At 50.3% G+C, this 27930-nt stretch overlaps 1 protein-coding gene across 1 annotated transcript; it reads left to right on the top strand.

The window, feature by feature from the left end:
* Positions 1-131: 131 nt before the first annotated feature.
* On the top strand, positions 132-27930 carry KLHL12 (kelch like family member 12). Its single transcript, XM_071449909.1, has 12 exons — positions 132-250; positions 501-698; positions 7339-7492; positions 8259-8476; positions 11515-11664; positions 13879-13993; positions 16951-17057; positions 17919-18114; positions 19264-19422; positions 20588-20686; positions 24872-25058; positions 26382-27930. Exons 1-12 carry the CDS (start codon positions 167-169, stop codon positions 26506-26508), a joined length of 1794 nt encoding a protein of 597 aa, XP_071306010.1. The 5' UTR covers positions 132-166; the 3' UTR covers positions 26509-27930.

The raw sequence follows: 27930 nt of genomic DNA, 5'->3' as shown, positions 1-27930 counted from the left end.
GCCCCTTTCCAGCTCCCTCACCGCCCCCGGTGCTCCGTTCCCCCCGCGCCCCTCAGGGTCCTGCGGGTCCCGCGGGGGCCGCTGGGGGGCGCTGTGGGGCCCGCTCCAGGCTCGTTGCTCGGCAACCGCCCGGCACCCAGGGGCGGGGCGCTGTGCGCGCAGCGCGATGACGCAATCAGAGCGCGCGGCACGGGGAGAGGGAAGGGCGGGGGGAGGCGAAGTGTGCGGGCCGGGACCTCTCCCCGCGGCGGTGAGTGCGACCGGGCCGGGCTGAGTCGAGCCGAGCCGAGCCGAGCCGAGCCGGGCGGGGCAGGGCGGGGTGAGGCGGGGCCGGGCCGGGCTGAGCTGGCGGCTCCGGGCGGGTGTCGGCGCGGGGTCGCGGTGGGCGGGGGCGCCGGGCGGGGCGGGCGCTGAGGGCGGGCGCTGAGGGCGGCGCGGCGGCAGCGCCCCCTGTCGGCGGCGGGCGCCGTGCCATGTGGCCGTGCTGGCTGTGCCCGCAGGTGCCGCGCGCCATGGCCCCCCCCAAGGACATCATGACCAACTCCCACGCCAAGTCCATCCTCAACGCCATGAACGCCCTGCGTAAGAGCAACACGCTCTGCGACGTCACCCTCCGCGTGGAGCACAAGGACTTCCCGGCCCACCGCATCGTCCTGGCCGCCTGCAGCGACTACTTCTGCGCCATGTTCACCAGCGAGGTCGGTGCTGCCGCCGGCCCTGGGTGCTCCGTGGGTGGAGGAGGCAGGGCCGCCCAGTGCTTGGGCTGTTCTCTGTTGAGCTGCTCAGCAGCTGGGCCAGGATCCCCCCGTAGGGGCCCAGGATCCCCTGGTGGTGATCCTGGAGTCCACTGGATACTCCCCGTGGTTGCTCAGGATGCCCCCGTTGTGGTTCTTGATCCCTTCATGGTGGCTGTGGGTGCCTCAGGAACCCCCATGGTGGCCCTGGATATCTCCATGGTGGCCCTTGGTCTCTGTGAATCCCCCTATGCTGGCCCTGGAGCCCTTTGGGTTCTGACCTGGTGGCCCTGGAGCCCCTCGAGGTAATTCTGTGTCTTATGGTGGCCCCAGAGCCATTTATTTCGACCTGGTAGGGAGTTAAGAGGTTGTGGCCTTGATTCATGGTCTGCTGTGACCACCCTGTGCCCAGGGAGCTGCCAGGCTGAGCTGCCAAGCCGGAGAGTTCTGATACATTTCTTTATTTTTCTAGTGTTGATTTGTGGTTTCCGTGGTTCCGGGCATCTTTCCTGCCCTGGCACAGCGCTGTGGGAGCCGTGCTGGGGATTCTGGGCAGCCCTTGCAGTGCAAGGGAGGGTGTTTGATGCGTGCTCTGGGCTGCCCTTGGCACTGGCTGGGAGCTGGGCTGGGTGGGGGTGTCACTGGGGCTGGGGTGGCTCTGAGCCCCAGGTGCTGCACCCAGCACATCTCACCTGTGAGCACCTTGGCTCTCAGCCCTTCCTGTGAGACTTGCACTACCTGTGTGCAGTTTCCCTGAGTCACTGACAGGCACTGCCTCAGCTGGAGCTGGCACTCGCTGCTGAATGTCAGATGCTTTGCCTGGCTTTGTCTTTATAAGCTGGAGTCAATCTTTGCATCTTTTTCTTATGGAAGATGCTTTCCTTATCCTACCACCTTCCCCATGAGCAGGGAGAAACATTGTTAAGTAGCTCACAGGTCCTAAAGCCCTCCCTACTAGCCCAAGAGTCATTGCAGCAGAGAATGATTTTTTTCTTTGTTTTACCCAGGCACGAAGGCTGTGGCAGAGCTCTCTGTGTGCCCACTTATCTCAGTGCTGTCAGGGCAGCAGGTGTTTACAGTCCTGTGCAAAGAAACCAAAATGATGCTTGTGTGGCCTGACCTCAGACCAATATATTTTTTTGTCCATATCTTCATGAAATTTGTAAATTCATCAGGTTTGTGCTTTTTCTCTGCATAAAGGAAATGTAATTAGATGAAGAAAACGCACAAAGCAGATTCAGTCCCTTGAGGCTGAAGTTCTCTGGTCTCCAGTAGCTCTAGGTGCTCAGCAGTACAGAGGTATCTCTGCTTCTCTGGGTTTGCCTCCACGTTCCTGTCAGTGCTTTCGACTTCTGGACTTGTTCTAGGCAGTGTTACTCCATGTGCTCCAGAATGTTCTTTGTGGCTGCTAACAAAGGCTGGCGGTTGGTGTGCTTTGGGTCTGAGCTGTGTCTCCTTGCTTTGTTACATTCATGTTAACGGTAACATCATGGTGACCTTCATTCAGACGTGTGAATCTTCCTAGGAAATTAAATTCCTCCTGGGAAAGCAGCTGTGCTCAGTGGGCAGAATTGCTTGCTCTCTCATGCTCCCACAATGCCTCTGCTTTAAGGGTTTCTTTCCTTTTGCTTGGTTTGTGTTTCTTCCAAACTCGTTTCTTTGTTATGGAAACCCTAAAGTGCCCAACCTGCCAAGGGGCAACAATTACAGAGTGTTTGTGGGACACTTCCTTCCAGGAAGGGGCAGCTTGGTGAGCCTCAGAGTGGCCATGTTTCCTGTGTGTGTCAGGGCTGTGATGGGACAGTGCTTGGACACTCTCCAGGCACTTGTGGGTGCAGGGTTTGGCCAGGCTGGGACTCCAGAGAGCTCGGAGTGTGTGTGGTGCCATGGGCTGACAGGCCCTGCCAGGGCTTCCTCAGCACTCCATGGCTTGCCTCCTGCAGCTCTGGGGCCTGCTGGGCTGCTCTGATGTGCCAGGCTGGGCTGCACAAGGCTTTGCTCAGAATTGATCTTGGGGTTATGCCATGGCATTCCTGGCCTTTTCTCCTGGGGTTATGCCTGGTGTCACATCTGTGCATAGCCAGTACAACACTGACTGGCAGCAATACTGTTGTCATAAAGAACTGCCTTTGCCTCTCTCTGTGTCTAAAGTTTCCTTCCTTCTCTCACTTCTGACTTTTAACATTCTAAGAAGTTGTCAGTCTAGCTTAGTATTAATTCCTTCCCATTTTTTGTTCCCGTTTTGCCACATGAGGAGAAGCCACTGATCACCTGATGAAGCCCAGGCTTTTTACAACACTTTGCTTTGCCCCTGTGCTGAGCAGTGTGGGAGCACTGAAACACCATCAGTTTTACCTGCAGGGTTGTTCCTTGTAATGAAAATTGCAGAGCAGTTTTATCTCCCCTGGATCTTGGCTGTGTATTGGCATTTGTCTTTGTTTGTCCAAGTTAACATAACTTGAGATCTTTTAAGAGCTGATTACTGGCTTCACCTCAGAAGGAAACTGTTCTGTCTTCTCTTGGAGGCTTTGTTCTAGAAATTGAAGGGTCCTTTCCCCCAGAACAGAGAAATATTATTCTGAAAGTAAACAACTGGTGTTTCCAGGTTCTTACATGGTCAGCTTCTCTGTGCTGTGATTGCTCTCCAGGGTACAGTGAGCCACACATTAGCACTGTCATGCCAGCATTTCTCTCCCCCCTGTGAGAAGAAATTGGGGTTTATTCCAGAGTACTTTTGTGTATCTGTATTAGTAACGGCAAAAACAAGAAGTAGCCTTGGGTAAGAAAGGAGTTGCAAAATTTTAGACCCATTCTCCTGCATGATTGTCGTGGTTTAGCCCCAGGCAGCTGCCAAGCCCCTCAGAGCCCCGTGCTTGCTCCCCCACCAGCAAGATCAGGGAGGGAGTCAGAAGGGTAGAAGCTGGAAAATTTGTGGGTTGAGATAAAGACAATTTAATATGGAAAGCAAAAGTCACATGTGCAAACAAAGCAAAACCAAGAATTCACTCCCTGTTTCCCATGGGCAGGCAGGTGTTCATCCATCCCATGGAGAGCAGGGTTCCAGGACACGTTACAGTGACTGGGGAAGGCAAACACCATCACTCCAAACATCCCTCCCCTCCTTCCTTCTGCCCCCCACTTTGTGTACTGAGCATGGTGTCATATGGCCTGGACATGCCTTTGGTCACTTTGGGTCATCTGTCCCTGCTGTGTCCCCTCCCAGCTCCCCACACACCCCCAGCCCCCTTGCCAGCCTGGCAGTATGAAAAGCAGAAAAGGTCTTGGCTCTGTGTGAGCACTGCTCAGCAATAACAAAAACATCTCCATTATCATCCCTACATTCAGCACAAATCCAAAATACAGCCCCATGCCAGCCACTGGGAAGGAAATAAACTACCCCAGCCAAACCCAGCAGAATGATTGATGGGTGGAATGGAAAAAGCAACATTGTGTCTCACAAAAGAGCTGTAACCTCAGCCCCTGCCTTAAGGCTTTCATCACCTTGGGGGCCTTGAGGTAAAACTCCTGAGGCCTGGAAGTGACTGTCCTTAGTTGTTTTCCTGGATGCTGTGGTTGATTTTGGGATCTGTGCTGCTGCACACTTCCTATGTATGGGCTACTCCCTTCAGGGAGAGTGAGCAGAGCTCTGATATTAAACAGCAAAGTGGGAAACCAGTCTGACATTCTGACAGCAGAGGTGTTTCTGGTGCCACTGAACAACCTCAGAGGTAACAGTGAACACCTTGGAGGGGAAAGCTGCCTGGCCTGTGTGTTGGTTAGCATTGATGACCATCATTTTGCATTCTGAGTCCAAGGATGTGGCTGCATGGATGGACCAGGGAGTGTCTGTGTCCCAGCAGCCCAGCACTGAGCATTGCAGGCAGTTCTTTAATGCTGCACACACAGGCTGGAGCTCAGCTCAGAGTCCTCATGAGTCTGAAAGGCTGAGAGAATTTGGATTGTTGAGTCTGGAGAAGGCTCTGGGGTGGCCTTCCAGTACCTGAAGGGAACCAACAAGAAAATGGAGAGAGACTGTTTTCACTGGGGTTATAGGAGAAAGGGAAATGGCTTCAAACTGACAGAGGGGGTCCACATAAGGTCCCTTCCAAACAAGACCAATCCATGGTTTTGTGTTCAGAATCAAATTGTCTCCACACTGAGACCCTTCTTTAGGAGATGATGTTAGGATCCCAATTCTGCATCACAGACATTAGATGAATTTACATAAAATACTTCCTTCCTACTAGGCATTCTTAGCATGTGAGTAAACTGGGCAAAATAGCAACCAAGTAGTGGAAGGGAAACAGGAAGTAATCATCTGTATGGTATTAGTGTTGTCCTTGTGGTTTGTGTTGTGGTCACCAATACAGAGAGAGTATGTACATGGTTGGTTGATCATGGGTCAGGAGCTTCTTTATCAGCTCCAGGCTGATGTGTGAAGAACTGATGCTTACAGCTATCAGGAGGTCAGTAGAAGTTTGTAACATCTTTGGTCCTAAATAAGTATGGTCTGTGTCTTCATTTGCTTATTAGAATCATCTGGACATCTTGTCTGATCAGTTCTGCACTTTGGTGGCACCTGTGTCCTTTGTGGTACAAACAGCTTAGTCTTGGTTCAGGAATGTTTTGTCTGGCCCAAGGCAAGAACTGGTTTTAGCTTCTGAATGCAATGCCTGGCCTGTCACACAGCAGGTCAGACAAGGTAATTTGCTGTTCCTTCCCAACTTTGGAATCCATAAAGTTTGTTCACTGAGTCAAGAGATTTGAAAAGCCTCTTCCCTCAAATTCCTTCAAGGGTCACCCTTACCTCCTGTACTTCTGTGCAGGTGTATCTCTGCATGATAGACAGGGCTCAGTCCCAGCAGACAGACATCTGTGCTGTGTCATGGAGTGCCTCTGCAGGAGCAGCTTCCACTGCTCCTATTTTCTGTTTCTGTATCACCTCCTTTTTCCCCAGCTGTGGCAGATGTGAAGCTCAGTGATGGTGCTTTGGCCATGCTTTCTGCTCCCTGAGCCTCTGCCCAACTGGCTGTACCAACTTTGGGCTCATTCTTGGCAAGAGAAGCCATGGGCTTTCATCTGCATTGTGCTTGCACTGATGCTGACTGCTCCAGAAGTCAGGGGCTGGTTTTGCAGCATGCCACAGGAAGATCATTATCCCTTGAGGTGCAGCCATGCTGCTGAGCTGGCAGCAGTGTGCAGGGTGTGATCAGTGAGCCCACCAGCCAGTCCATTGGTCAGGAATCATCAGGTGCTCTGCCAGCAGCTCTGTGCTGGAGGCAATGAAACTGATGCTTTGTGAAATATAATCTGTTTTGTGCAAATTTGATGGATTCACAGAATTTGCTGTTCCCAAAGATTGACCGTTGAGAGGATCATGTTCCTTGGAAAAAATAATTATTCCAAAATTAATCATAGAGGTGATTAAATAGTCGAGGGACAAAGCCTGGATTGTGTAAGTGCCATCACTGCACAAACTGTCATTTTACTTTATTTCATTTTAGGAATGAAGTTCACCATAAGCTTGAAGAACATATCAGGAAAGTGACAAGTTGAGAAAGCTTTTTCTTTGGCTTGGTTTTAGAGAAGAGTGGTGAAGATGTCCAGGTGTTGGAAAGGAAAATTACGTGTCAGTAGAATTGACTTGGTCAGGTTTAGGGCTGGACATGCCCAGGGAGAAGTTACCAAAGCTCAGGCAGAAGGATGTCCTACTGATAGGGGGCACAGAGAAGCCAAATTTCTGGGCCACAGAGACTTGGCAGAACTCACAAAACAAGGAAGAAATTGATAAAGCCAGCCCAGCAGCTGTGCTGAATTCAGCTCTGGATGGGCAGAAGGTAATTCTGGCAGGGGCATGTCGAGACTGCTGACTCACAGCCACCAACTGCAGAAGTCCCCTGACCAGAGGAAGAGAAAGACTGAGCATGGGACTAATTAGCAAAAGAAGCAAGGAAATCGTTAACCAATAGAAGATAGAAGGCTAATCAATAAGAGAACTAGATAGCTTGTAGCCAATGAACATTAATGCCTTTGTTTGCTAAAATGTATAAATAATAAACTTTTTTGTCAGTCTGGCGGGCTTTGGGGATTGGTCCCCAGCCCCCCTTTCTGTGCTGAAGTGAAATGAATCAAATCCCCAGACTCTGGGTGTGGATTGGCCTCTTTCACACCGGGTGAAAGAACCTGGTTTGGGCCAACACTTAGATGGAGGCTCCATGGGAACTGCAGCATGTCACACACATCCAGCTCAGGCAAGAATTCCCTTGGAGCACAGCTTGGAGTACTGCATGGAGGAGACAGTTGAGTTGTCTTGCACAGGTGACACATGTGATCTCTGCTGACTCAGATCTCAGCTCACAGGTTTTACTGTACTGTGTGATTGTCCTTTTGAGCCATAAAGAACTTTTGTCTCTTACTCATTTCTGTAAGTGAATTCTGTAGGGAAATTCCTTCCTTCCCTATATCCTTTCAGTGAGCACCAGAATAGAAAGGACAAATCTCTCTTGAAAGCTCTGACAGATCTTATTTTCAAACCTGCTGAGGGTTGTGGGCTTTCTGATCACATTAATGAAAAATAAAGCTGTGTCTCCCTTTTAATTTACAGCTCTCAGAGAAGGATAAACCCTGTGTGGATATCCAGGGCCTGACAGCCTCCACCATGGAAATCCTGCTGGACTTTGTATATACAGAAACTGTGCATGTGACAGTAGAAAACGTCCAAGAATTGCTTCCAGCAGCATGTCTGCTTCAGCTGAAAGGTAATTCAAAAATTAGCACAAATTTTGCATCATTGCTGCTGTTTAGAGATTTGGTTTGTTTGACCCTCTGTGCATGGAAGAGAGGCTGGGGGAGGAATGATGTTTTTAAGTAGTTATGTCCAACTTCTCTTTTCTTGTGTGCTGTGGTCTCATGGTGGAGGAATGGATTTGAGTGCAAAACAAAATGGTAAAACAGGTTCCATTCTTTGGGCTACTGTAGTTCTGCAGGAGGACTCCCAAGAGGAGTTGTGAGCTGTATAGCACTTAAATGTTCCAGCTCAGTTAGATCATTATAATAAGCAATCCTAGATGTCATTTGACCTGCCATCACAGTGTGTCTGGGTCAGTAACAGACTGGTTGCTGTCATTGCACATGCACCTATGGAGCTATCCCAGACAGGTTACCTGAAAGTTATCATAGTCCTAGAAATCTGGTGCCATATCCACTGGCAGACACATTAGTGGTTTATAATCCATGAAGCTGAGTATAACTCACACTGCAGTCTTCCTGGTATCAGACTGATATCATTTTTTCATTGGAATAGAACAGCCAGAGCTCAAACCAGCCCAAACACGTGGTCTGGCTGCTCCAAGTGTCCTCAGTCTCCAAAGCAATACATGCATGTGTATGTTTCTGTAGTACTTTTACTTGTTCTTTGGATTGGACTTTCATTATTGCTTAGAACTTGCTTTTTTGAAGACCTTGCCAAAGCAGTGGATTGATAGTAAGTGTGCAGTGCTCATTCACCCCTCCAATTTTCCATAGGTGTGAAACAAGCTTGCTGTGAGTTTCTAGAAAGCCAGCTGGATCCATCAAATTGTTTGGGCATTCGGGATTTTGCTGAGACACACAATTGTGTGGATCTAATGCAAGCTGCAGAGGTCTTCAGCCAGAAACATTTTCCAGAGGTGGTTCAGCATGAAGAGTTTATCCTCTTAAATCAAGAAGAGGTTGAAAAGCTCATCAAGTGTGATGAAATTCAGGTAAAACCTGAAAAGTACCATTACTGTGCAAAGCATTGAAATAAAACATTGAAACCAGTCAGTAATTAGTCCATACTCCTGGGATGGACTTCTCACACAGTTCCTGAATTTGAGATTTAATTTTCAAGAGGCATCTATTTTTATTTTTGCTAGTTTGTAATTTTATCAACACCATGTAGCTTCTTTGTAAGAATTTGTTGTCACACAAGTGTTTCTTGCAAGTCAATCACAGTGAGTTAGTTCCCTTTGCAGAGTTATAGAGTTATTGGCCCTTCATTGCCTCCTTTCCCTGGAGAAGATAAGTTGTCTCAATGCCTACATTTCAGAAACAGCCTCAAGCTCTAACTTCTGTTTGGCTGCTGCACAAGGAATCCTGGGCTGGTGCAGGGTGGTCTGACTCTGCCAGGGGTTACAGGGAGATTTAGTTCCCTGAAGGTGAGCTTCTGGAGGGTGTGCTATGTGACTGGAACATGTCAAATACATTTTTCCAACTTTTCTATAAATAAGTTGAACATTAAATGAGGTAAATGAGGAAAGAGCTTGACTATTTATTGAGGTGGATTTTGTTGAGAGCTGATGTTCACTGCAGTGGAAAGGCTTGAAGCAATCACTGCTCAGAGTTCAGGGGAGCAGGAATGTCTGGAAGCAAACCAGTGTATGGGATATCTTTGATGGTACTCCTGAAAAGCCAGTACAGGGGTAGCCAGAGGAGAATTGTTGATGTGTTCCTTGAAAGTGGTCTTCAGCCATGCCAACATCCCCTTGTTAATGAGGCTGCTTGAGAAAAAGCCTGTGAGGCAGTGGTGAAGGCCCCAGCTCTGGCTGGGATCTGCAGTGGAGGAGGCTGAGTGTGCTTGGTGTTTGACCAACTGCAGTTTTGTGCTGTGAGGGGCTGAGCTCCTGTGGCTTGTGATGCCATAGGCCAGCAGCTTCTGGGCTGGGACCAGAAAAGAATGAGGAACTTCACAATGACCCAGCCAAGCTTCTTGGATGATTTGCTCAGGAAAGGTGGCATTCCTTGTGGATTGGAAGGGCTGGTTCAGACCTTGCAGCAGGCAGTGTGTTGGGCTTGCACTGTGGTACCTTCAGAATATGTGATGAGTAGGGCACAGGAGGGGATTCTCCCCTCTTCTCTGTCCTTGTGAGACCTCATCTGGAGTGCTGTGTCCAGGTCTGGGGTTCTCACAGAACATGGAACATGTGAACCTGTTAGAGAGGGTCCAGAGGAGGCCACAGAGATGTTCTAAGAGCTGGAGCCCCTCTGCTCTGGAGCCAGGCTGGGAGAGCTGGGGCTGTTCACCTGGAGAAGAGGATTCTGCAGGGAAACCTTATAAAGGGGCTTATAAAAAAGAGGAAGAGTGACTTTTTACATGGACATGGGGTAGCAGTTTTAAAGAGGAGAGATTTAGATTTGATGTTGAGAAGAAATTCTTCCCTGTGAGAATGCTGAGACCCTGCACAGGGTGCCCAGAGAAGCTGTGGCTGTCCCTTCCCTGGAAGTGTCCAAGGCCAGGCTGGGCCAGGAGCAGCCTGGTCTGGTGGAAAGTGTCCCTGCCCATGGCAGGGGGTGGAATGGGATGGGCTTTAAAGTCCCTTCCAGCCCAGACCAGTGTGGGATAAGGAGCAGATCTCTCTCCTGCTGTGCCAGCACAGAGGTGCTGTGTGGAATCAAGAGTGTGATAAGGGAACACCCTCAGAAAATCTCTGGGCTGCTCAAGAAGTGCAATGACAGGTCCTCAGTGTGATCCTGCATTTAGTGTTACTCATCATTTATCAGAAAACATAAATGATTCAATGAATGGTAAAGCTGTTAAATATATCTGAGGACATTCAGTTCAGGAAGGAATAAATCAACACAGGATTATTGCATTTAAAGAGGAGGTGGGGAAATTGGAAACAATACAGTAGTCTGCTCTCCTTTTGTGAGCTCTAAATGTCCTTCCCCTGTAATTCCAAGAGAAAGAGGCCATTCCAAATTACACTGTAACAAATATAAAACAATGGTGTAGAAGAATGCCTTACATAATTAACCTCAGTGGCTCCCTGCTTCAAAACATTCTGCCTGACAGCTTCAGACTGGATTTCAAAGGGGACCAGTCATAGGCTGGTGGGAAGGCTCAGTCCTTTCATCACAAGCTCTTCTTTTATCTTCATATTTAGTCTCAGTTAACAGACTGTGTGATAATAAATTCATGTCTGATTTCCTTTTATGTCGGATGATCTGATAGATGTGCAAAAAGAAAACAAAGTCTAAGTAATATATAAGTAATATATAATTCTTATATATATAGAAGTAATATATAATTCTTATATATATAGAAGTAATATATAATTCTTTTATATATATAGATAGATATAGATATATATATATACAATTCTTATGCTTTTGGTAATCATAGGTGTCCAAAGCATCTGTGGTTCATTAAAGGATCAAATTTGGATGATTTAGTCAGTGTAATCTCCAGAAGTGGTGTAAGCACCAGCATGTGCTGGTCCTAAATGGAGACAGAAATAAACTAGTGATAAAATAAAATAAACAGTAGAAATAAACAGTAGCATTCATGCCCTGGGATTCTCCACTCTGAAATCTTTTGTAGTTTTTAAAAGGTGGATTGAAACGTTAAATGTACCTGCTCTGGCTGGAATGTGTGTGGGGCAGTGTGTAGGCCCAGGGCTGCCAGGGCCTAGGGCAGACACTTTGCTGTGCAAAGGAAACATGATTCTAATCTTCTCTTTGATAGCACTTTGAATTTTGCAGGAGCTCTCAGCTCCAGGCTCTGCTCTGCACCATAGCACTCACTGCTCTGGGACTTGGGCTGCCCATGGTCGATCTCAGCTGCAGGGGAAAAAGCAAACGCAGGTTTAAGGAAAAGAAAGTGAGGGAGTTCACTGTGGTTATGGGGATTTCCCTAAGGGACCCGTAGCTGAAGGGTCCTGCTCCCCTGCTCGCTGTGAAGCAGAGCAGCAGCTGAGCACTGTGTGCTCCATGGCAGCAGCTGCTGTTCTGCTGCCCCTGATCGGGGTGTGCCTGTGTGCAGGTGGACTCGGAGGAGCCGGTGTTCGAGGCGGTGATAAACTGGGTGAAGCACTCCAAGAAGGAGCGCGAGGCGTCGCTGCCGGAGCTGCTGCAGTACGTGCGGATGCCGCTGCTCACGCCACGCTACATCACCGACGTCATCGACACCGAGGTACGGTCAAGGTCCCCCTGCCCCAGAGCAGGCTTTGCCCTGAGCAAGGCAGTCCTACCCACACAGCTCAGTCCCTCCTGGAGACAGAGTGCCTGCATACCCAGGCCGCTCGTAGCCGCTGCTGCCTTAAGCAAGCTTAGTGGATTTCAGCTCTTTAGTGATTATCAGCTCTCTCAGGATTTCCAGCTCTTGCTTGCTAAGGCGCCAGTGGGCTCGGGGGAGAAGCAGATGAGAGAGAGGAGAAGGAGAGGTCCTGGTGGTTCCACAGTGATGGTTTTACTGAGGGGTCTGTGAAGGGTTCCAGCGATGGCTCTTCTTCTGCTGAATGGGCTAAAACAGCCCCTTTTTATAGGTATAGGGGATCCAAACTTGTCCAATAGTAGGGGTTAGGGGACAGTGACCTATGGGGTTACAGAGATAAGTTAGGGTCCGAGAAGCAAAAGACAGGAGCTTATTTTGCTATCTCATCATGACTCAGCAATTCCTGCTGTTAAGTTTTAGCCCTCCAAGGGGTCTTAGACAGACAATTCTATGGAGTCTGCTACAGTTACAGCAGCCACTGCTGCTCCTGCCTGGCCTCTGCTGGCCCCAGAACGGCTGCAGAGCCCTTTCTCTGCTGCTGTTTGGTGACACTGTGCAGCTGTCCCTGCTCAGCGCAGCGCTGCTGTCACACTGAGCTGATTACTGTGCCAGCAGTCACAGCATCCTGCTCTGCAGCCCCAGGGTGCCCTCTCCAGTGCCATTAGTCAGCTGTCTCTGCAGATATCCACAGCACCTTTCTGTTGTCGTCCCTTACAGTCTCCAAGTGCCTCCTGCCTTCATTCCTAAGCGCTGGCAGGTCCCCTTCCCCAGGCTGAAAATTGCTGGCATCGATCTCAGGAAGGTCATGGCTCCTCAGAAGGTGTCTGAGGTGCAGATGGACAGAATGTACCTCTGAGTGAGAAAGACAGCAGCTGTGTGGGTCCAGGACCAGCACACAGCCAAGAGCCATGGCTAAAGCTGCTGCTTTGTGTTCTGGGATGCTGCAGAGGCAGCCCAAAATGGGGACAACAATTAAGCTTTTAAGTGTTAATTCAATTCCAGACAGGAAATGACCCCAGGCAAGATTTCAAAGGAAGGCCCAGAGAAGGTCAAACCAGCCTTCAGGTTAGATGGTCATAGGATGTACTCAAGGGTCACCAGCCCTTGTCACCTGACAGGTGCTGAGTGGTGAATGACAGACATTTCTCTATGTCAGGAAAAGGCTGATTTAGCAACAGTCGTCTCAAATGTGATAGATTATGGAAGTTACTAAATCAGGACAACCTAATGGGCTGTTGTGGTGGGTTGTGCCAGAGCTAAAGGGTGTTCAGTCAGATTATTGTGGTCCACTTCAAACTGAAATTTAAGCTAATGGAAAAGGGACTGGTACCAAAACAAATAGATCTGTTCCAAATCCAGCCTGAGACAGAGTGTGTGCAGCCCTCAGCTCTCAGAGTGAACATGGAGGGTGACCTGTCCAGTCTGGCAGGGCCACACACTGGTGGCACATCCTCAGCTTGGGGCAGTGTGGAGAGTGGAGTGTTGGCCCCATGTGGCTGTCTCACACGGACACCAGGAACCTGTAGAGATAAATCTGAACTTACTGAAGCAGCATGTACACCCAACACCCATAGGAAAATGATAGCTGAGCTGAAAGGAGGTTGGTCCAGGCCCTCAGCTAGGGAAGGGAATTACACAGCATTGTGCAAGGATATGAGGCTGTCCTTGCATGCCCCTCACTCTTCAACAAGACCTCAGTGTTCCTGTTGCCTCTTCCCAGCTCCATGTCCCGTGTGCACAGTGATCAGGGCAGTAAATCAGCTAAACAGTTTCATTGTGCTGTGCTCTCCTGCTCCTCTCCAATGGCAGGTGCAGGTCAAATTATGTGGGGCAGAACAAGTGTGGTTTCACTGCCAGTTCCCCTTCCTAGTCATACTTCTGCTGGCTTAAATGGAGCAGAAGTGGTTTTTCCTTAGTGTTCCAATGCAGCCATTTTCTTTAAGGAGCCTTCAGTGCCAGACTGTGAGGATGGAGCCATATCTTCTCAGCACCCTCAGTTGCCTTTGCATTTCCCAGGACCCGCACACAAGTCCCTTTCATGCTGTCTGAGCTGATGAGAGTTGGCTTTAGGACAGTTCTTCTGAGGTTTCTTAAAATACATTGCATGTAGCAGTGACTCATGTTTCTCCCCAGCCCTTCATCCGCTGCAGCCTGCAGTGCAGAGACCTCGTGGACGAAGCCAAGAAATTCCACCTTCGGCCCGAGCTCCGGAGCCAGATGCAGGGACCCAGGACACGAGCACGTCTGGGTGAGCAGCAGAAAAAGGACCCTGAGAGGGGCCAGGGCACTGGCAGGTGTTGTGTTAGCCCTTGTCTAATGCCTTGTGACTGTGTTGGTGTTCTTCACAGCAGTAACTTGTTGTGCCATGGTCCCCAGCAGGACAGAGAGGGGACTGGAGCAAAGGACAGAGGTGCCTCTTTAGTGCCAATGTGGGGTCTAGCTGACTGCCTTTAATCCCAGCCCCTGCTGTGGCCTTAAAACCAATTTCCTGAGTTGCTGGTGCCTGCAGATGCATTTCTCCCAGCATACAGCTGTCCAAGAAGTGTGGGAAGAGTTTCTTCCTGTCTGAAGAGGTAGGTAGGTAGGTATCAGTGTCCAAAGTAGAGCTATGAGGTGAGTGGCAGCTGCCTTACAGTGACAGCAAGTTTCCACAGCAAATTGAACAGGGGAAGGTGCAAGGAAGGAGATGGAGATGTCCCTCTTCCCCTTCAGAGGTGCCTTTTTTTTCTCCCTAGCCTTGTTAAGGCAAATAAATTATGATATCTTCCTTTATTTCAGTAACTTCTACCAAGCACAGTCACTGAATTGTTCAGAAAATGTTTGTCTTAGGGCTGTGAACACTCAAGGGCCTACAGAAAAAGGAAAAGTATTTTACTGGCTTCTGTGCCATGCCTGTGTCCTGGTGCACTCCCAGGGCACTGCCATCAGTGCCAGCAGGTACCACTCTCCCTGCAAGGAATCCTCTCTGTGTGTTCTCCAGTGCTGCTGCAGGTGTGGTGGAGAGAGATTCCAAAATCCCTTTGTGGCCTCTTTTAGGGGACAGAAAGCAGTTTAACCACAAAAGGAGGAGGGCAGATCAGGTTTGTCAGAGACACAGTGATCGCACCTCTCTGGCCTGAAGGAAATGTTGTTGTGCTGTTCCTGCATAGTCCAGGCCTCAGCACATTTTGTGGGAATTCCTGTACCAGTTTTGAAGATCTGCACTTCAGCTCAGCCTGTCATGGCATCAGCCTTCCAGTAACTGAAGGGACCTACAAGAAGCCAGAAAGGGACTCTTCATCAGAAACTGCAGCAATGGGACAATGGGGAATGGTTTCACACTGAAAGAGGGAAATCTAGGGAAGAAATTCTCTCCTGAGAGGGTGGGCAGGCCCTGCCCAGAGAAGCTCTGGCTTCCCCATCCCTGGAAGTGTCCAAGACCAGGCTGGACACGGCTTGGAGAAGCCTGGGATAGTGCAAACTGTCCCTGAACATGGAATGACATGTGCTTTAAAGTCTTTTCCAACACATACCATTTTGTGATTCTATGATTTTAGAAAAACACATTTCATTTTATTCTTAGTTGAAATACTTCACCTGATGAAAAAGACATTAAAAAACTGTTTTATTGTCTAATTGTACTGGTTAAAACTGCACATTATTGTTGAGGTTCATCCTTTGGATTCAGCCCTAGCTGTTTTAATTGATTCCATACCATCTGATATCAGTAATGTGTCACTTTAAACTGTGATCAAGGCATGCATTAACTTTGCACAGGAGGAGCTGAAGTGATTGCACTTTTAGCTTTCTTACTGGAAAAGAGGCTTTGCAAGATGTTGGAGCTCTTGTGAATCCTTCCCAGTTATTTTTTATATTATTCTTCATCTGAGGTGGCACCTTTCTGCTTTGTGACAGACAAAGTCTTGTTAAATGTTTGTTGCTTGGGGTTCAGTCCTTGTGCAATGAAAGGCTGGACAGTCCTAAATTCTAGTGATAAACTCCCTGTTCCAGAAAGGGCCCAAGGAGTGGAGGGGATGCTAAGCTGTTCTAAACCTGAGGCAGAAGCCTGCTTCCAGGCAGTGATTAGAGGGGAAGTTGCAACTCTCCAGGTCACAGCTGTTGCTAACAGTCATGGAGGAAATAAGAAAAATTCAGAGAATTCATCTCAGAGAAAATAGATAGAAGGCAATTTTGAAATAAAATACACAAGATTTAAGAGACAATTCCTGGGAAAATATTTAATTGGTTTTCCAGCCTTCAGACAGCCTGACTTGTTTCTCAGTTATGTGGTGAACAAAGTCCCCTAAATCAGGCCTGGATATCACCTGAGGCCAAGAGGAGACTTTGTGTTGTGAGGAAGCTGCAGGGAAGCAGCCATTCTCCTACAGATTCTATGGAGTGGTGAGAGGTTTGGGAAAAACAGTGGGAAGGGTACAAAAGGAGATATAAAGGAGTGAACTTCACCACCTGTCTCTGAGGCAGCTTGTCTTTTCAAAGTGCCTCTGATGTTTGGAGAAACAGCCCTCCAGCAGCCAGCTCCTAACACCTCAGTCAACTGTCTGCCACATGCTCTGAAGCATTTCTCCCTTCTCTTTCTTGCTGAGCACACAGGGAGTGTTGAGTTTGTGAGGGTCCCCAGGACGAGGTGAGAGATGAGGAATCTGACTCCATGTTCTCAGGAGGCTGATATGATATGACATGATATATGATATTATGCTGTATTATATTATATTATGCTATACTAAAACTATACTAAAGAAAGAGAAACGATACAGACAGGAGGCTTAACAAGAATGAACAATAAAAACTCATGATTGACCCCTCAGAGTCCAACACAGCTGATGGTGATTGGTTATTAAGTAAAAACAATTCACATGAAATCAATCAAACAATAATCAGTTGGTAAATGATCTCCAGACCACATTCCAAAGCAGCAAATACAGGAGAAGCAATCAGATAATTATTGTTTTCATTTCTCTCTGAGGCTTCTCAGCTTCCCAGGAGAAGAAATCCTGGCAAAGGGATTTTCCCAGAAAATATGACAGCGACAAGGGAGTGTGAGTGCCTGAGCCAGGTTAGGTCCCTTCTCCAGAGCCGAGACAAAAACAGGGATTTAGAGGCAGCTTTGTGCCAGGGAAGGCTCAGAGTTTCTTCAGGTTGTTCCCCTGAGGTGACCCTTTGGTTGTGAAGGGATTGACTTGGCTTTGCTGTCCCTCTGTCCCTCAGGAGCTAACGAGGTGCTGCTGGTGATCGGCGGCTTCGGCAGCCAGCAGTCCCCCATTGATGTGGTGGAGAAATACGACCCCAAGACCCAGGAGTGGAGTTTCCTGCCGGTAAGGGACTGCTTCTGAGCACCACTGGGCTGAGCAAACACTGATCCTGCAGCACCAGCTGGATAACCATCTCCTTGGGCTGTCCTGTGCAATCTGCTGAGGATTTCTGACAGAAATTCTTTAGAGATTTACATGGAGAATGCAGAGTGACTGAGGGAAGAGGGGGTTGTTGTCATAGACCTGATCAGCTGAGCCTGCAGAGACCCACATCTTGGTTGTGGGAGTGAGAACTATCATGTTTCTTAGTGAAGGGGTGTGAAGCTTTAAGGTTAGTGATGATAATTGGAATGTCAATAGGAACCGTGTAATCAGTGCAGTCTTAAGGCTGCTGCATGATCCCACTGCTTTCAGTGTTTTGGAGCATAATGGGAAGAGAGAATTCCTGCACTGAGGAGTATTTCTACCCAAATTAAAATCAGCTTTATCTGTGTGAAATGGTGGAGAAGTGCCTCTTCTTCAGTATCACCAGTCAGGGCAGACTCAGTATCACCTGGTGTTCCAAAATTCTGATCTTTTTTGGAGGCTGAAAGCTTCATCAAATATTCAGAGTCCCTACTTTTTCCCATTGTAATAGGAGGCTAACAAAATCATCCCAAATGCATTGGGGGTTATACAGCAGCACAGGATAAATGACATTTAGTGTGAAACATTTGAGGGCAGAGAGACACAGTCCTGAGAAGAGAGCACAGCCAGGGGAGGCAGGCACAGTCACTCAGGCTGTGTCCTTTAAATCCATAGAGCTGCCTGCCCTGGGGCAGTGGCCATTTCCCAAAGGAGCAGCAGGAGAGGGTGAAGAGCAGGGGCTCATCTCCATGGCCAGTGCTGTTTCTGTCTGACCTTGGTGTTGCTTTGCTGTCGCAGAGCATCACCCGCAAGCGGCGCTACGTGGCCACGGTGTCGCTGCACGACCGCATCTACGTCATCGGGGGCTACGACGGGCGCTCCCGCCTCAGCTCCGTGGAGTGCCTGGATTACACCTCGGATGAGGACGGCATCTGGTACTCCGTGGCTCCCATGAACGTGCGGAGAGGGCTGGCAGGAGCCACAACCCTCGGAGGTACATCCTGCTCGCTGCCAGGGTGTGGCATTCACACGCCCTCTGAACAGAGAGGAGCTGTGAGACAAGCAGAGAGAAGGAAAACACAATTCTTATCTCGCTTGCTGTGCCCGTGTTGCGCTAAAGTAGAATGCAATATGGAGATTGTTTACCCAAAGTGGATGTTTTGTTCCCTTGGCCTGTCAGGGCCAAGAAGTGTGTGTGTGTGTGTGTGTGTGTGTGTGTGTCAGACTGTCACGGGACAGTCAGGAGAGAATCAGGGATGAGTGCAGTTCTGTGCAGTGTGAGCAAGGGTGAGTGCATGGCAGATTCAGTTTAGATACAATGTACATAGTATGGTATAGTATAGTGTATAGTATAGTATAGTACAGTATAGTATAGTATAGTAAAGTAATTCTTTAGCCTTCTGATGATGGAATCAGATGCATCATTCTCCCCTCCATCATAGTCGTCTTTGATTTACAATACCAGGGCAGAGCAGCCTGTTCAGCTCCGGCCTGAGATGCCCTGAGCTGCTGTGTGAAGAGTGGGCTGGCTCTGCAGGAGGAGGGGAGCCCAAGATTCTGCCTTCTCATCACTGGGATCAGAAATGGAAAACTTGCCCACATATCCTGAGAGGAGCTCTGCCTCCGCTGCATTCCTGCAGCATGTATCTGTGAACTGGGGGAAAGGGGCTCTGTGAGAGATTATGGAGTGGGAAGTTCTGAGGGTGGTGACAGTGTTGGGCAACACTGAGCACAGGACACCAAGTACAGCTGTGACCATCCAGCACTGCAGTGACTGGAACATCTGCAGGGAAGGAGTGAGGACTTTGGGGAGGTACTGGCATGAGGCTCACCATGGGCAGGGTTTGGTTTGGGCATGGCAGTGTTTCCGTGGTTCTGAAGCATGAAAAAAAATAGCTGAATTCTGTGTGTTCTCTTTCATCCATCAGCAAGAAGCAGATTTAAGGGCCAGATGGAAGTTGTCTTTGTTTGTTGGGCCCGTGAGCCAGGCTGAGGAGCCTGGGTTCATCTTGGCTCCCAGTGTGCCATGGTCTGTTCTCTGTGGTTTGCAGCCCATGTTGCAGCTTTGCTCCGTGTGTCAGGGCCCTGGTGCTGCCTGCCCCTGGCTGACTGGCTGTGGCTGGTGCCTCCTCTGTCCCTGCAGACATGATCTACGTCTCGGGGGGCTTTGACGGGAGCCGCCGGCACACCAGCATGGAGCGCTACGACCCCAACATCGACCAGTGGAGCATGCTGGGAGACATGCAGACAGCACGGGAGGGAGCAGGGCTCGTGGTGGCCAACGGAGTCATCTACTGCCTGGGTAGGTACCCTCAGCACCTCTGAGCTGTGCAGAGCCTGCCTTTTTACCCAAGGGACCATTCAAGTGCTGCCTGAGCAGCCCCAACCTGTCACATCCGTGTTAGAAAAGGTTTAACCTCACTGGGCACTCACAGCTGTGTCAGTGCTGCCTGACCTCACTGTGCCCATCACAATGGCTTGAACTGCAGCTGCCACATCACTGCAGGGAATGCTGCACACTGCAAATTACACACAATTTACACACACTGCATTTGAAGGATGGCAGGAGTGTGGAGGTAAGAAATGCCAGCTGAGGCTTTGTGTGGCCTGGGCAATGTCTAAATGCCCAGACATGAAGCAGGTAGCTGTGGGACAGGGGGTGCACCTGCAATGGTGGCTGTAGTGTTCCAGAAATGTATCTTGAGCTGTCTGTTCTCCAGCTTCTTCCTGTAGCACTCATTTCAGTTTCAGAGCACTACACCAGCTGTGAATATAGTGAGATTGCCAGAGGACAAAGCACTCTGTAGCTTGTTCTGTGGGCCCCAGAAAAGGCAGGCCCAGCGTTGCACCCACCTCTGTTGCAGTCCTGTTGCTGTGGAGTCACAGATCTTAGGCACTGGTTTCATAGAGCCACTGGATGCTTTGGGTTGGAAGGGACTTCATCTCATTCCACCCCCTGCCATGGGCAGGGACATTTTCCATCAGACCAGGTTGCTCCAAGCCCTGCCCAACCTGGCCTTGAATAAACCAACCATGTTCATTCCTCTTCCTCTTGCTGTTCCCCAGGGTGGATGGCAGCACACTGCTCCTTTGCTGGGGCTGCACAGAGATTTTGGTATCTGCTTGTGAAACAGCTCTTGAGAGATCCCAGCCTACACCATTCAGCCTCAGCACAGACCTGGGAGCTGCACATCTGCAGAGCTGCACCAGAGTGGCCTCAGTGTGCTCAGAGGCAGCTCCATGGGGCTGGCCTGGTTTGCTGCTTTGGGGAGGTGATGCTCTCCCAGGGCAGTGTGAGGGCAGAGCTGGCTCTGGGCTGGCTGCAGGATGCTCTGCCCCACCAGGATGGGCTGTGCTGATGGCAGTGCCACGCTGTGCTCAGGGCCCAGCAGGCATGGTACTGCTCTCTGCACAGAAAACATTCTCCCCAGGCCAGCCCCATGGTTTGCTCCTGTGTTTTGTTTCAGGAGGCTACGATGGGCTGAACATCCTGAATTCTGTCGAGAGGTATGACCCCCACACTGGACACTGGACAAATGTCACTCCAATGGCCACCAAGCGCTCAGGTAAGAGCCCACAGTGTCACTGCTGAGTCAGAAATGACACAGATTAATGAGTGACACACTCCATGTGTTTTCAGAAGGCTAATAACAATTTTATTAGGAACCCATTCCTTTTTATACTCTAGTTCACAAAAGTGGACCTCATTGGTCCTTTAATCAAAACACCCTCACCATTGGCTAATTAAGAGGACACCCACCTGTAAACAGCCTTATGGGAAAACAACTTATTGCAGCCACCACCTGTGGATTGTTTAGTATTTGATTATCATTCTTTCTCTCCAGCTGCCTCAAACGAATTCATGGGAAAGCTTTTCTAGCTTTCTCTCTCTGACCAGACTGTCACAGCCACAGCCACAGTGCCTGAGGTCAGTGTGTTTCTGCTGCACTGAGGGAGCAGTCACTGCTGCTGTGTTCTGCTGCCCTGGAGGATGCTCTGGCCCCAGTGGGTGGGTTGGCTTTGAGAAAGGATGATTTTACTGGCTTGAATTCCTAAGAGAAATATTAATTTTCACATGCCTCCATCCCAGGCCAAGGTGTGTACAGAGGAATGCAGTTGCAGGGTTACAGGTTACAGGGAGGCAGATGAAATGCTGGGTGACTTCCACAACCAGGAGCAGTGCCTGGCATGGAGAAGAGCTCCCAAGGCACAGACTGACCCCAGTACTGGGTCAGTGCTCATCAGCTGCATGGGGCATGGTGAAGGCAGGTGTGACTGCCAGGCTCCTTCACCTGAGCCCTGCTCTGGGGCAGCACTGCCACAGCACTGTCACCCAGCAGTGGGCTTACACAAATAATCACACCATAATTATCCCCCACCAGCTCTTCACTTGTCTCCCTGCCTGGTGTTCTATCCAAGCTTTAAGTTGGCATTTGTATCTAGGACAAAAATACAGTTTAAATCCTACTTTTGGGGTATCTTTCTGTTTAAACGCTCCATTTCTCAGAGGGGTTGTCATGGGGCTCCTGTAGCTCCTGTGTGCCCAGGTGTGTTGACCTCCTGCTCTGGCTGTGTGCCTCAGGCCTCCTGCCCTGCCCTCCAGGCCCTGCTGATGGGCTGCCCTGGCCCTGCCTGTGAGTGCATGGGAAGGTTGCTCTGTGCCTCCACACCTGTATGCCTCCCAGTGCTTACAGTTATGTGCTTGGACCCTCTTTCAAATCCCTTTTGAAGCTGCTTTTTCTCTGCTTCTTGCAATAACTGGCCCTCACAGCCAGCTGGGCAGCACTCCTGCATGTGATCCCTGTGCAGTGGTCCTGGTTAGGGACAAGTACTGGGTACTCAATAAAACTGGGCTCTGTTCCAAAACATTTCAGTTTTCCTGTGCCTGCAGCAGGCATTCACCAAAACTCCAATCTTTAAATATTTATTCCTATGACAGGGATATTCCTGTTAAGTGTTGGTTTATCTGCCAGGAGTGGATTTGATTTAGGAGTTGGGCACTTTCCACGTCCAGGAAGGCCATACATGTAAAACACAGGATAAAATCTGCACGTTTTTCTAGGTCAGAGGCACCATGTGAGGTCAATCCATGAATCTCTAGGAAGCTTGAGGATCAGATGGCTTTCCTCAAGGGGCCTGCTGTGGGCACCAGAGAAGGCTGACTTTGGACAAGACCAAAAGCAGAGTTCAAACTTTCTACAGCAGGCCTTTCCCAGGTCTGTGCTCCCCACAGGAGCTGCAGGCTTTAGTGGCTGTGCCTTGGCTGCAGCATGAGCTCCTTGGTGCCACAAGCCAGCAGGAACCTGGTGAGGCTCTTGTCCCCAGCACTGGCTCAGCTGGTTCCTTCCTTGGCACTGTGACCTGGAATACCAAGATCTGAAACGTGGGTGTGCCCAAGGGCCTTTTTTTGCTCAGGTTTTTGTGCTGCCACTCTGGTAATAACACCCCTAACTACTCACACCTTAGGTGTGACCTTGGACCCTGCAGGATTTCTTTTGTCCCCAAAAAACCCTCTAAGATTTATCCACGTGCAGGTGTTTGAATTCCAAGACCAGGACTAAGAGTAATCTTGGCTGTATTCACAGAGATCATTTCCTCCTTGTTTCTTTTCACCTCTTAGTACAGGTTCTGGAGGGAGGCCACCTCTCAGAGACCTTGGCCACATTGCATTGCTGGACCCAATTTCCCTGAGTAGGCCTTGGTTTGGTCTCTTCAGCCAAAGCTCCTGGAGAGCCCCTGGGCCAGCCTGGCCATTCCCAGCTGTTCTGAGGCTCTCAGCAAGGACAGACAAGGAAAGCCAGGATGTGTTATTGGAACAGAAAGTCTCTTACACCCTGTTTGTAAAGAAACAGTTCCATGCCAGGGTAGCTGGCTCGTTTCCTTCAGGATATTCATTAGTGCAAGAGTTCCATGTGGGTGGTGACAGCCTGACAGGGCTGACTGTGCTCCCAGGAGCCCCTGAGGCCACCAAGTGCCTGGTAATGTCACAGTGTCCTCCTGTGCTGTACCTGAGGGCCTGCCAAGGAGAAACCAAGGCTGGTGGGGGTTATTTGCTGCTGGTTTCATAAATTCCCAGTTGGAGCAGCATATTATTGTCTGCTTTCACTGTGAGAAGACCTGTTCAGGCAGCTGCTCCAGCCACCTCTACTTCTGCAACAGTGTAGAAACCAGTTTTCATTTTGTCTTCCAGAGAAGTAATGTCAGGGAAATCCCTCCTCCAGCATAGCATGGAGCAGTGTGCAGCTACTCTCCAGGCCACAGCCAGGAGATGGGTGACACCAGGGACTCAGAGTAGCAGAGGAACCTGTCTCTGCCTGCCAGCAGAGTGGGCCTGGTGCTGCTGTGCTCACACACCTGTGGTCAGGTGTCAGCCCAGGTAAACTCTTGTGCTGCTGTGCTGCCCAGGCCTGCCATGCCACAGAGTCAGCAGTGTTCAGTGGAGTGAGGTGTTTTCATGTTTCATATTGGAGACAACAACACCAGAAGACACAATTACCAGCTATTTTAGGGGAGGTATACAAGCATAAAAAATGTCCTGTGGAGAGGGAGGAATTGAGCTGTTCACCTTGTGGCAGCGAGCCCGGTGCTGCCTGTTGTAGTGTGTTTTTATACATTGCAATACTTTGAAGAAGTTTTGGTTTGTATCCCCATATTTTTCCCAAATGGTTTATCCCAGACTGTACCCCCCTCCCTTTACCTGTGTTATCCCTCTCTCTGGCTGAGATCATCCCCAAACCCCCACCCTGGCTCTCTGTCAATCACTCAGATCCCATCCCCTCCATGCAGAAGTTTCAGTCCAAGTCGTCGAGTGATTAGCCAGAGGCCAGGGGTCAGCCCCCCAAGCCTTGCCCCATACGCTGTCCTAAATGTCCATCCCCCAGCATCCATCCCTTAGGGTCACTTCTTGGTTAGTAAAATGTTATCTACTTTGGGTTTCCACCTCCCTTTAAATGTAACCTTGGCACATCTCCCGGGGCTCTCAGCAGGAGCCCCCCAGAGCCCCTGAATAAAACCTTGGATTAACCCCTGCTAAGAGTCGGCCCTTTCTCTTCTCCCGATGTCTCTGGTGTCTCTTGAGCTGCAAAGGCGCCAGCCCAGGTGCCCTCAGCACCCTCGGGGCACACACACAGAGTGTCTCCCCCCAGCCCAGGTGCCCTCAGCACCCTCGGGGCACACACAGGGAGTGTCTCCCCCCAGCCCAGGTGCCCTCAGTACCCTCAGGGCACACACAGAGAGTGTCTCCCCCCCAGCCCAGGTGCACTCAGCACCCTCGGGGCACACACAGAGAGTGTCTGCCCCCAGCCCAGGTGCCCTCAGTACCCTCGTGGCACACACAGAGAGTGTCTCCCTGCCAGCCCAGGTGCCCTCAGTACCCTCGGGGCACACACAGAGAGTGTCTCCCTGCCAGCCCAGGTGCCCTCAGCACCCTCGGGGGACACACACAGAGTGTGTCTCCCTGCCAGCCCAGGTGCCCTCAGTACCCTCGGGGCACACACAGAGAGTGTCTCCCCCCAGCCCAGGTGCCCTCAGTACCCTCAGGGCACACAGGGAGTGTCTCCCTGCCAGCCCAGGTGCCCTCAGCACCCTCGGGGCACACACAGAGAGTGTCCCCCCACTGTCGGCCATGTTGGGGCTGCTCCCCCCGGTGTCTGGGACTCAGGACTGTCCGAGGGTTCCTGAGGGGCTCCCAGAGGGACAGAGACGCTGCCGGTGTCACTCGTGGATGTGACTGTGCCACCTTCTCTCCGCAGGGGCTGGCGTGGCTCTGCTCAATGACCACATCTACGTGGTGGGTGGGTTTGATGGCACTGCTCACCTCTCATCAGTGGAGGCCTACAACATCCGCACCGACTCCTGGACCACGGTGACCAGCATGACCACGCCACGCTGCTACGTGGGGGCCACCGTGCTGCGGGGCCGGCTCTACGCCATCGCCGGGTAAGCCTGGGTCCTGCCCCTGCCACAGGGCCTCTCTGTGAGAGGAGACACCCACAGGGTCACTGTGCCCAGCCAGAACAGGCAGCTCAAAGGTCCAGTATTGTGTTTGCAGGAATGATGAATCCGACTCCATGTTCTCAGAAGGTTAATTTATTACTTTATAATACTGTATTATATTGAAGAATACTATACTATACTAAAGAATACAGAAAGTATACTCACTAAAATGCTAAAAAGATAATCATGAAAACTCCTGACTCTTTCCAGAGTCTCGACACAGCTTGGCCCTGATTGGCCAAAGAGTCAAAACAACTTACACCAGAATCCAATGAAACAATCAAATCTGTCTCAGTTTGGAAAGACAGGAGTCTGCTAAAGAAGCCAGGAGCCTCCCCTGGAAGGGAGAATGTAAACCCTCCCCACCCCTCCAAATTGCTATAAATTTTAAATTAAGGGGCTCTCAGGCAAAAATATGGGAGCAGGAAATAGCAGTTCTCTAATAGGGAAGAAAATAAAAGGATAAAATAAACAATGCAGTAAACCAAAACAACACTGAGAGAGTCAGAACACAACCTGACACCCTGTGGGTCAGGCTGTTGGCAGCAGAACCATTGGAATTGTGGCTCAGCCCTCCTGCAGTGTCAGGGCTGGTTCTGCTGGAGCAGGGATCCTGGAGAAAGGTGCAGTCTCTGCCTCTGAAGATCCAGTGGCAGAGGCAGCTGCTGTTCCTCTGGGCAATCCAGTGCAGAGTCTGTGCTGGTGTTCCAGAATCTCCAGATTATATCCAGGTAGGAATGCTTGGCTCCTCCCCCTGGGCTCACATCTCCCAATGGGATGCTGTAGTTCTTATCAGCCATGCAGGGACATTCAATGGCTGTTATCAGCAGTGTCCCCTCCCGAGGGAGGAGTGATTGTGATCACTCAGAGAGAGATCACAAGGAAAGCTGCCCACTTGACAAAAGACAAGTGCCATACCAATGGTAATAGAATACATCTTCCCTTGCCATCTGGAACAACCTGGGGTAAACAATCCCCAAACACATTCCACATGAGCAAAACACAGGAGAAGCAAATGAGATAAGAAATGTTTTCCTTTTCTCTGAGGCTTCTCAGCTTCCCAGGAGAAAAATCCTGGGCAAAATTTCAGAGAATGTGAATGCCACAGTCCAGGGCCCAGGCAGGCAGGAGAGCAGCAGCAGACAGCAATGGCAGCCTGGTGCAGGGGTTATAATTTGGGCTATTCCAGCCTCCCAGGAAAAGCTCTGAATGCCTCAGCCTCTTCCTCCAGCACCTTCCTTCATGTGTAACTTTGTGTCCTGGCAGATACGATGGCAACTCACTGCTGAGCAGCATCGAGTGCTACGACCCCATCATTGACAGCTGGGAAGTCGTCACCTCCCTGGGGATGCAGCGCTGCGACGCCGGGGTCTGCGTCCTTCGGGAGAAGTGAGCAGAGGGAACTCACAAAGAAAAACATTCTAAAATGTCTCGGCTGGAGGAAGAGTCCCGAATGATTTGCAGTGACTGTTCTTGAGAGTTGTGGATGCTGTGGGAATAGGCACCAGAACAGCAGCTTTCTGTGCTGCTTGTGACTAGAGCATGTGCATAACTGTGTGATCTCAGCAGTCATTTGAAATCAGGGGCTCTGTGGGAAGCTGGAGGAAGGGGATGAATGGGTCAGGAGAAGCTGCACTCTCTGCTGTTCCTGTGGCTCAGTCTGTGGGCAGAGCAGAGTTGCCCCAGCCTGGTCTCAGGCAGCCTGGTGACCCCTCCCAAGGACATGTACATAGCCCTGGGTCACCTCTTCAGCCTCCGCAGGACCCCGTGGGTCCTCGGGTCGCTCTCAGCCGTGTGGATGTGTGAGGCTGAGCCCAGCTGCTCTTGTGTTCCAGCTTCAAATCATTGTGTACGTCCTGAATGTTCCAACGTGCTCCCGAGCACTGCAGAGCCAGCCTGGGTGAGGTGTGAGGGGCCCTGAGCTGTCACTGTGTCTGCAGGGCTGCACACAAAGGAGTCGAAGGTTAAAGCTGTCAGCCACTGTGACCAGAGCCTGAGGCCACGGGGCAGAGGCAGGGAGGAGCTCACTGCCTGCCACAGAAGCATCTGCAGGTTTGTGCTCTTGATCAGGTGCTCAGCAAGGTTCATCACATCGTGTTTTCTCAAAAAGTTTGACAGCTCCAGCTGCAAATGAGGTGTGGCACCGGGAGCTTGGCCATACCTGTGCCTCACCCTGTGAGGAGGCCACCTGAGCTGAGGCCAGGAGAGCAGGGACACAGTGGCTGCTGCCCACCAAGGTCCTGCTGGGTGAATCCCTGGGGATTGTCCCCAGACAGACCCGAGCCCAGCGCACCCAAGGCAGCCTTTCACTCAAGTTCATTGTGTTGGTTTTCCTTTTATCTAGGATTTTTCTGCTTCCAGGGCTGTTCTGGAGTGACATCCAGGATTCTGTTTCGCCCTTTGTTCTCAGCTGTTTATTCCCCTGTCTCATGACTCCACATCCTGTGACACTTGCTATCCCTGGCCTGCCCCATGAGCCCAGGTGAGGCTCCACCAGTGGCTCCCAGCAGCTCCTGGAGCGCTCCCTGCTCAGCATGTCCTGCCTCACTGTCCTGGGAGCACAGGCTCCCCTCTGCCATCAGCTTGGCCCCACAGTGCCTGGGCTCCATGTAGTGCTGCTCGTTGAGCTTCCTGCTGACTCCTTGCTTGGGGACAGGGTGGGATCAGGGACGTGGTAGCATGACCTAATGATGCACTTTCAGCCAATGCTATGACCTTCTGCGTTTGTTTCTATCACACAAGTGTTCTGTGGTTTTGTTTCCTATGTTTATTTTTTAATGAAAGTATAAAGAATAAAATATTTCCTGAGCCAGTA

This window comes from Agelaius tricolor, unplaced genomic scaffold, assembly GCF_023055355.1.
Source record: "Agelaius tricolor isolate 1412-34295 unplaced genomic scaffold, bAgeTri1.0.p SCAF_30, whole genome shotgun sequence".
NCBI classification, from domain to species: Eukaryota; Metazoa; Chordata; class Aves; order Passeriformes; family Icteridae; genus Agelaius; species Agelaius tricolor.
This window is presented reverse-complemented; position numbering and strand designations above follow the sequence as displayed.